This window comes from Octopus bimaculoides, chromosome 11 (genome assembly GCF_001194135.2).
Source record: "Octopus bimaculoides isolate UCB-OBI-ISO-001 chromosome 11, ASM119413v2, whole genome shotgun sequence".
In the NCBI taxonomy this organism is placed as follows: domain Eukaryota; kingdom Metazoa; phylum Mollusca; class Cephalopoda; order Octopoda; family Octopodidae; genus Octopus; species Octopus bimaculoides.
Window position 1 is genome coordinate 16,543,482 of NC_068991.1, and position 10,702 is coordinate 16,554,183.

Genomic DNA, 10,702 nt, shown 5'->3' on the forward strand with positions numbered 1-10,702 from the left:
CTCTCAAGATACTTACACTCTGACAGGTATTCACATTGACATTACACATCCAACGGAGCATACTGGCTTCATTCCTTGCGAGCTTACGTATGTCCTCAGCAGTTACAGCCCATGTTTCACTGCCATGTAGCATGGCTGTTCGTACACATGCGTCATACAGTCTGCCTTTTCCTCTGAGTGAGAGTCCCTTTGTCGCCAGCAGGGGTAAGAGCTCTCTAAACTTTGCCCAGGCTATTCTTATTCTAGCAGCTACACTTTCAGCGCACCCACCCCAATTTATTGTACATAAACTTTACTGATAAAAAACACAAATTTCCATGGCTCCTGAAAAATTATCATGGACCCTCAATTTACAATATTGCGTCCATGGGCCTTCAATTTATAATATTGCATCCATGGACCCTCAATTTACTATATTGTGTCTGTGGACCCCAAAAATCTTATATGGACTCCGGTTGAGAACCCAACATACATAATGGTACAAAGTTATTACCAGTTCAAAATATGTTTGGGACATATTCAAACCCACAAGAAAGCTATTCACTGTGTTTTGTCATTTAGCTTTCTTACAGGTTTGAATAATCCCCAAGCATATTTGAACTGGTAATAACCCTGTATTTACATACATCACTGCTTAGCGCTGTCACCTACTAATACATAATGGTGTTATGTACTCTACATGTGATGCATAGCAGAAAGGAAGCATCAGTTAAAAAAAAGGTAAGAAGAGAAGAGAAACAGGAGAGAAGATTACCTGAAGCCACACGTGTGCTAACGATTTATCCACTGTAAAACGTTTCCTCATGTTTACTTGGAGCAAGTTATTAATCAGATCGATGGCTGTGAAATAAAAGATGACGAGAATAAAATCAAGTGGAGACAACTCTGCAATGACTGTATTTCATATGCATACACACAATTATTAATTCAAGAGACAGAAGTCATTTTAAAACTGGTCTGGAAAAGGTTACAAGTTTGAAGACGTACAATACAAATTTTCAAGGATCTGTGGAAGAGGGAGACCAAGAAAGACATGGGACGAAGTATTAAGGGCCGATCTCAAGACTATCGAGCCTAACGAACTTACAAAGGAGATGACAAAGAACCCAGATATCTAGTGCCTTACCATAGCATAATTGATACAAGTGCTGGTGCCACATAAAAAGCACACAGTATACTCTGTGGTGTGGATGGCACAAGGAAGGGCATCCAGCCACAGAAACCGTGTCAGAACAGACAATAGAACCTGGTGCGGCCCCTAGCCTTATCAGCTCTAGTCAAACTGTCCAACCCATGCCAGCATGGAAAACGGACATTAATGATGATGTAACAATGATGATTAAATGAGAAGATGCATTGGAGAAATGATTGATGAACAGAACAATATTAATTATGACAGTGGACATCGTTGCATTCTTGTGTGTATATATGTGATTTGTTTGTTGATGCAGTAAAATATTTTCTGTGGACCCATGGAGGTAAGTATACAATTAGTTCATTATTATTATCATTACCCCAGCATGGGCTATAGGCACAGGCATGGCTGTGTGCTAAAGAAGTTTGCTTTTCAACTACGTGGTCTCAGGTTCAGCTCACTGCACGGCACTTTGAGCAAGTATCTTCTACTACAGCTCCAGGCCAACCAAAGCCCCAGCCAGTGTTGTGAATGCATTTTGTAGATGGAAATTGGAAGGGGCCCACCCTCTATATATATTCTTTTACTCTTTTATTCTGATACACATTTCAGTCATTTGACTGCAACCATGCTTGAGCACCACCTTAAAGGGTTTTAGTCGAGCAAATCGACCCCAGGAATTATTCTTTGTAAGCCCAGTACTTATTCTATTGGTCTCTGTTGCCAAACTGCTAAGTTATGGGAACATAGACACACCAACATGAGTTGTCAAGTGATAGCAGGGGGTAAATACAGACATACACATAAATATATATACGATGGGCTTCTTTCGGTTTCCGTATACCAAATCCACTCACAAGGCTTTTGGTCGGCCTGAGTTTATAGTAGAAGACACTTGCCCAAGGTACCACGCACTAGGAATGAACCCAGAACCACGAAGTTGGGAAGCAAGCTTCTTACCACAGAGCCACACCTGTGACTATGTATATATGTATGAGTTTATGTGTGTGAGTGTATGTGTGTGTGTGTGTGTGTGTGTGTGTGTGTGTGTACTTTTGCCTTGATACATGTGATGGTTGTAAATGAGCATCACTGTTAAACAAACAATACTGTTTGTTTCTAGTTTTCATTTATTTTAGGCATTAGGGTGTGATCTGATGACGATTTGGTTGCTGCTTCTAGCATGTTGAGTAACCACATAGTAGTTCACTTGCTGCCTCAACAGTAGTTATATGGTAATGATAGTGGTGATGAGGATAAAGGGGCTAATGATAATGGTGGCGGTAGTGGTGGTGATGCTGATGAGGTGAGGAGGGGTGAGAGGTAATGTAGTGGTGGTGGTGGTGGTGGTAGCTTTTATGACAATGATGATGGTAGTAGTGCTGATATTGTTATAATAATGATGATGATGGTGATAATGATAATGAAAATATTGATGATCATGGTGGTGGTGGTGGTGGTGCTGCTGCTGCTGATGATGATGAGGGGGAGAGGAGGGAAAGCAAGAGGAGTGCTGGTAATGTTATGAGAATGACAATAATGCACATGATGATGATGATGATGATGATGACGATGATGAAGATAACAAGGATAAAGATGAAGATGATAACGATGATGAAAATAATGTTGATGGCGATGGTGGTGCAGAGAGTAAATAACATTATGACTGATCATATTTTTGTGACATATCTTTTTTGTAATAAATTTGTTGTGTGCATAAAAGAGAGAGCAATAAGGAATATTATGACGGATCATACCTTCCTGAGATATCTCTTTCCAAGGATTGAATGGGTACATGAAAGAGGCATTTTGAATTTGGTCACCAATATCTTCATCTTCATTGAATGGAAATGTGCCACTTAGACTGGATCATGGAATTAAATCAAAAACAAAAATGGTTTTCAGATACTGGTATCAAATGGAATGCAATGGAGCTTGTGCATATAAAATGTGTGTGTGTGTGTGAGCATGTGGCCTAGTTGGTTACAGTGCTGCACGCACAATCGCTAGAACATGGGTTTGATTCCTAGGCTGGGCGGCACATTGTGTTCTTGAACAAAGCACTTCATTTCATACTGTGCTCCAGTGGGGAATGTTGCCCTGCTTCCCTAGCCAGTAAGGTGATGTCATCCAATGGTTGAAACAATGCAAAGCACACTGTGACAAGTGATGTGTAACATCTGATAGTCTGGATTGTCCCGTAAGATATATATGTGTGTGTGTATGTATATATATATATATATATATATATATATATATATAACGTCGTCTCCTTCATTGGACACGAAACTGAGCTTGCGAAGACTTATTGGGGCAAGCGAAAGCGAAATCGGGATAGTACCTGTGCCCAGCGTCGCCTTTCTGGCACTTGTGCCCGTGACATGTGTAAGGATTTTCGAGCGAGATCGTTGCCAGTGCCCCTGGACTGGCTCTTGTGCGGGTGGCACATAAAATACACCATTTTGAGTGTGGCCGTTGCCAGTACCGCCTGACTGGCCTTCGTGCGGGTGACACGTAAAAGCACCCACTACACTCTCTGAATGGTTGGCGTTAGGAAGGGCATCCAGCTGTAGGAACTCAGCCAAATCAGATTGGAGCCTGGTGTTGCCATCCGGTTTCATCAGTCCTCAGTCAAATCGTCCAACGCATGCTAGCATGGAAAGCGGATGTTAAACGATGATGATGATATATATATATATATATATATATATATATATGTATGTATGTATTTATAAACGAAATTGAATCAAATTCGACTGGATGTCAGATGATAATGATGATCATCATGACAATTATTTATCTGATATTTGTATGAAATAAAGAAACTGTACTTACCTTACGTATACTATGACACCAACAGACCACATGTCCAATGATCGGTTATATCCTTTGCTTTTCAATACTTCAGGGGCTGAAAGAAGAGAAAAAAAAGGAAAAGAAATGAATTAACTCAAAAGCACTTGAGCCGGTGCCACATAAAAAGCACCCATGCCAGACCCATACTGGAAGTACTCATTCTGGTGCCATTTAAAAAATCATTTGTGCTGGCACCACGTACCGAGGCACTACATACCCTGCCAGCACCATGTAAAGAGCACTTATACTGGAGCCACATAAGAAGTACTTATGCTGGTGCCATGCGAGAAGCACTGATGCTGGTGCCATGTAAAAAGCATCTGTGCGGTGCCATGTAAAAAGCACCCAGCACACTCTGGAAAGTGGTAGGCATTAGAAAGTGCATCCAGCCATAGAAACTTTGCCAGAACAGACAACTGGAGCCTGGTCAGCCTGCAGCTGACCATCTCATGTCAAACCATCCAACCCATGCCAGCATGGAAAACAGACATTAAATGATGATAAAGGCTTCTGCAAGGTTTCTATCGACCAAATTCACTCACCAGACACTGCTCAAACTCAAGCTATTGTAAAAGACATGTGTCTAATTGCCATGCAATGGGATTGAACCCAAACCCATGTCTTTGCAGAGTTAACTTCCTTACCACATGGCCATAGCATGCCTAGTGAAGATTTCTTCTTATTTGAATGACTTAACCATAGAGGTGGAGGCACAATGGCCCAGTGGTTAGGGCAGCGGACTCATGGTCATAGGATCGCGGTTTCGATTCCCAGACTGAGTGTTGTGAGTGTTTATTGAGCGAAAACACCTAAAGCTCCACGAGGCTCTGGCAGGGGATGGTGGCGAACCCTGCTGTACTCTTTCACCACAACTTTCTCTCACTCTTACTTCCTGTTTCTGTTGTGCCTGTAATTCAAAGGGTCAGCCTTGTCACACTGTGTCACGCTGAATATCCCCGAGAACTACATTAAGGGTACACGTGTCTGTGGAGTGCTCAGCCACTTGTACGTTAATTTCACGAGCAGGCTGTTCTGTTGATTGGATCAACTGGAACCCTCGACGTTGTAAGCGACAGAGTGCCAACAAAAAAAAAAAAAGGTGGAGGTGGCAGAGGAGGAGGAGGAGGAGGAGGAGGCAGCAGTGACAAAAAAAAAAATAACAAGGCTTAGCAGTTTGCTTGCACAACAAAAAAACTTACCAAGGTATGCAGGTGTACCAACAACAGATCGCCGAAAAGATTTTTCACCAATGATTCTTGCAAAACCAAAATCACACAATTTGACCTAGAGATGATGGAGATGGAAGAGAAAAACAAAGAGAAAATAATGAAAAAATAATGATTGCAAATATAGACACAAGGGCACACATTTTGGGGAAAAGGAACACTTGATTACATTGCCTCTAATACTTGGCTTGTATTTTGTTTTATCCCTTCCATTCCAATGTAAGGATGAAAGGCAAAGTTGACTCCAGTTAGAATTGAACACAGAACATAGAGAGTTGTATCCAAATATTACAAAGCATTTTGCTCACTTTGCTAATGAATTTGCCATGCTAAGAAAGGAAAACTAATAATAATTGTTTACAACAGAAATTCAAACCTGAAATCCATGAAGGTTAAACGGTAACAGTTGACCTCAGAATATAAAGTATTGTAACTAATGTATTTTGTCTGGCTTCCTAATAATTCTGCCAAATTCTTGCTGTATATAATGATTTCAGATTTTGGCACAAGGCCAGCAAGTTTGGAAGGGAGGGTAAGTTGATTACATCAAGCCCCAGTACTCAACTGGCACTTATTTTATCGACCTTGAAAGGATGAAAGGCAAAGTCGACATTGACAGAATTTGAACTCAAAACATGAAGACAAAATGCTGCTAAGCATTTTGCCTAACGTGCTAATGAATCTGCCAGCTCACTGCCTTATGATAACAATAATCGGAGACCCCTTCGGTCATGACTGACCATGGGATTGCACCTAGAGAGTTCCCTTCCGAGGCACAAGTCTGGGCAAGGTTGTTTATGGAAGACCAGCGGTCGCCCATGCATACCAGCCTCCCTTCTCCATGCCACCGATGTTATCCAAGGGAAAGGCAAAGGCCGATACAGCTTGGCACCAGTGACGTCGCAACTCATTTATACAGCTGAGTGAACTGGAGCAACGTGAAATAAAGAACACAAAACACAGCCCAGTCCGGGATTTGAACTCATAACCTCACGGTCATAAGCTCGATGCTCTAACCACTGAGCCATGCACCTTCACATAATAATAATAATAATAATAATAATAATAATAATAATAATAATAATGGTTTCAAATTTTGCCACAAGGGAAGCCATTTTGTTAGAAGAGATAAGTTGATTACATCAGCCCCAGTGTTTAACTGGTACTTATTTTATTGACCCCGAAAGGATGAAAGGCAAAGTTGACCTTGGAAGAATTTGTACTCAGATCGGAGCAACAGGTGAAATATCGCTAAGCATTTTGTCCAGCATGCTAATGATTCTTCCAGCTTGCCGCCTTAAATAATAATAATAATGATAAGCTTTTCTACTATAGGCACAAGGCCTGAAATTTGAGGGTAGGGGAGTAGTCGGTTACATCAACCCCAGTATTACACTAGCACTTAGTTTACTGACCCTGAAAGGATGAAAGACAAAGTTGACCTCAGTGGAATTTGAACTCAGAACATAGCAGCAAGCAAAATACTTCAAAGCATTTTGCTTGGCATGCTAATGATTCTACCAGGTCAGTGCTAGGAATAATCAGGAAAGTATTAGCTGAAAAGAATGGATAGCATGGTACCTGTGACAAAAAAAAATAATAATCCTTTTTACTAAAGGTACAAAGCCTGAAGCTTGGGGGGAAGGGACTTGTTGATTACATTGAACCTAGTATTTCACTGATACTTAATTTATCGACCCCTAAAGGATGAAAGATCAAGTTAACCTAGATGGAATCTGAACTCAGAACATTAAGCCTGAAAAAAAAAATGCTGCCAAGCATTTTGTCCAATGTACTAACAATTCTGTTAATCCACTGTACTACTACTACTACTACTACTACTACTACTACTACTATTACTTCTACTAAATTAAAATAATAATAATAACGTCAACAACAACAACAACTATAATAATACACATTCACATTAAATGAATTTGATTAAATTTTAAGTGATGTCTGTAAGACATAAAGGTGTAAGCCAGAGGGGAAAAAGAAAGCAGTATTGGAGATCGATAGATATTTTTGCAGCATCAAATAAGATATAAGATACAATAAAATAATAAAATGTTGATGCAATGTGAAGTATTGTGTTACAAAGGGGAAGGAAATATCAGTCAATGCAAAGTTCAGCCTGACACGTTAAATATGTCTTCTGCTGTCAGCATTCTGAATTGAATTCAATATTTTTTTGCTTGTTTTATTTTTGTATTTTAGCTGAATAACTTGTTTCCACCTCCAACCTTTTCTTTTTGGAACAGCATGTATGATCTAGGACTTCCAAGACTCATGGTCTGAAAGGTGAAGGTTAACTTCAGATCCAAGACCTGGCCACAATACCTGCAATAAAGTGGACTCTGCTAAGAGCCAAATGGTGGTACAAAAAGTAGCCCAGCCATAAAACAATAAGACAATTGTAGCCTTGTTATAAGTAAATAACAGCCTTGTGATAAGTCAATAATAGCCCTGATGATAAGTCAATTGTAGCCCTGATGATAAGTCAATTGTAGCCCACTTATATGAGGGTTGGCTGAAAAGTTCATAATCTGACCAAGATAATCCCACGGAATGTGACCAAATGAGGTTTATTTTTCAACATAATCCCTCTTGCAATCCATACATTTCTTCCATCGATATTGCAGTGTTTGAATCCCTTTGATGAAGAGGCTTTCATCCTGTTGCCCCGCAAAAAGTTGTCAACAGCAGATATGACATCATCATGACTGTGATACAGGTTCCCAGTCAAGTGTTTTTACATGTGCAACAGATGATAGTCAGATGGGGGCCAAATCAGGAAATTAGGGAGGGTGATCAACCAGTTCAAAGTCACAGTCACACATAGTAGCTATTCAAACCAAAAACTTGTGTGCAAGAGCATTATCCTGATGAAACAAAACCTCTTTCGCCAGTTTTCCTGAGTGTTTGATCATGGTAACCTTTGGTAACTGCCTCATCAAGTGGCATAGTACTCTCCATTGATGGTGCAGCTCTTTTGAAGATAGTCGATAAACACAATGCCTTTTGTATCCCCCCAAAAACTGAGGCCATCACCTTCCTTGTAGATGAAATGACCTGGCCCTTCATTGGAGCAGGTGAGTAGTGGCGTTTCCACTGCATGGACTGTCTCTTTGTCTTTTGTTCAAAGTGGTGAAGTCAACACTCATCCTGGGCTAAGAAACGTTCAAGGAAACCAGCTGGATCTCCCTGAAACAATGCTATTTTTTCTCATGATATAATCAGTCTGGTGCACTTTTGATTAGGTATTAGAAGACATGGCACCCACTGAGGAGAAACCTTTGTCATGCCAAGTTCCTTGTGCAGAATATTCTCAACTCTCTCATAGGATATGCTAATAGCACTGGCTATTTGATTCATAGTCAAATGCCTGTCATCCATTACCATGCGGTGAACATGATCAATGTTTTCTTTTCTGATTAAAGTTGCAGAATGATCAGGCCATGTTTCCTCTTCAAGACTCATCTTTCCCCACCTAAATTCAGTTGTTCACCTTTGCACTGTTGATAAAGCTAGAGCATCATGCCCCATCATCCCCTACATTATCTGCAGCTGGATCTACCAGCATACTGGGCAGTTTCTCATTACTCCAAATAGACCAGATGGTCATATCTAGTGAGCTCATTTGTCCAGTCTTAAAGTCTTTCAAAAAATGCCACAAACAATTGCTGCCATAATAATTAAAAAAATTTTTTTAATGAAACAGAAAAATAATTCACTCTTTACTCATTCTAGTAACAAAGGCCTTTAAATTACTACAAACAGGATTGAATTTCTAAAAACTCTACCTACGACTCAATAACTAAACTCCTTCACAGATGCACATAGAATGTCTTATTATAATCAATAACTGAATGGATAGAATACCATTTGTTGACCAGAAATTTACCTGTGGAAATGGTGATTCTGAAGCAAGCAACACATTCTCAGGTTTCAGATCACAATGAACAATGTTCTTCACATGAAGATGTCTCAGAGCAACAAGAACCTAAATGACAAAACAAACAGTAAAAAACAAAAAATGAGTAAACAAAAATACATAGCAAAAGTAAACAAACAACAAAAACAAAAAATAATAATAAAAATAACAAAATCTAATATAAACAGAATAATAAGAATTCTTTTATACAGAACAATAAGAATGTGATATGTGATTTTACAAACACCAATTTGAAACTTTTAGTTGAATAAAAATAAAAAATAATAAAAATAATGGTTTCAAATTTTGGCACAAGAAGGGGTAAGTCGATTACATTGACTCCAATGTTTAAATGGTACTTATTTTATTGAACTCGAAAGGATGAAAGCAAAGCCAACCTCGGTGGAATTTGAACTCAGAACATAAAAACATGAAATGCTGCAAAGCATTTTGCCCAGTGTGCTAATGATTCTGCCAGCTTGCTACCTTAACAACAGTAATAATAATAATGGTTTCAAATTTTGGCACAGGGTCAGCAGTTTTTGAGGGGAGGAGAAGGTGTTACATTGCTCCCCCCCCATCCCTTTTCATCCTCCAACCAACCAACCAACCAACTGATTGACTGACTGACTGACCAACTAACTAACTAAATATTAAATCAACTGACGACTGACCACCAGGCTAACCGACTGACTGACCACCAAACTAACCAACTGACTGACAGACCACCAAACCCACTGACTGACTGACCACCAAACCAACTGACTGACTGACCACCAAACCAACTGACTGACTGACCACCAAACCAACTGACTGACTGACCACCAAACCACTAAACTCACTGACTGGCTGACCACCAAACCAACTAACTGACTGACCACCAAACCAACTGACTGACTGACCACCAGACTAACTGACCACCAGACTAACTGACCACCAGACTAACTGACCACTAAACTCATTGACTGGCTGACCACCAAACCCACTGACTGACTGACCACCAAACAACTGTCTGACTGACCACCAAACCAACTGACTTACTGAACACCAAACCAACCAACCAACTTGCTACCAAACCAACAAACCGACTGTTCACTAAACCACCCAACCAACTAACCAGATAACCATCCAATCAACTAACGAAGTAACTTCCAAACCAGCTACACAACTAACCAACAAACCGACCACCCAACCAACTGAACAAACATGAGAAAACAAAAAACAAAAAAAATGTTCAGTCATTTTTTTTTTAATTTCATGCTTGATAAAACTTGAATGATTAATCAAATGGAAAACGGCTCAGTGGTATTGCACTATTCTGGATACATCAAAGTAATTTGCATTTATTTCCAGAGAAATTTTAGTAGTAAATAAATAAATAAATAATTGAGAACAAAGCGAAATGTTTAAAACAGAAAAAAAAAAGTGTTAAACTAATTATTTGGTTTCGAGGAGAGAAAAATAGAGTTCCACGTTGCCTTCTTTTATTCTGGGACATTTGGTGCATGTAAATATGTTTGTGTGAATAATTAAATATGTGTGTACATGCAT

General features: G+C 39.6%; 1 protein-coding gene across 1 annotated transcript in view; it reads right to left on the bottom strand.

Moving 5' to 3' along the window:
* LOC106882721 (serine/threonine-protein kinase D1) overlaps positions 1-10,702 on the bottom strand; it is a 64,140-nt gene that overhangs the window by 4,013 nt on the left and 49,425 nt on the right. Inside the window, exons 14-18 of the mRNA XM_014933490.2 lie at positions 9,122-9,220; positions 5,191-5,275; positions 3,971-4,046; positions 2,893-2,999; positions 755-840 (exon numbers count right to left, since the gene is read on the bottom strand). Of these exons, the coding sequence (XP_014788976.1) occupies positions 755-840; positions 2,893-2,999; positions 3,971-4,046; positions 5,191-5,275; positions 9,122-9,220 (453 nt within the window). The remainder of the gene's footprint in view (positions 1-754; positions 841-2,892; positions 3,000-3,970; positions 4,047-5,190; positions 5,276-9,121; positions 9,221-10,702) is intronic.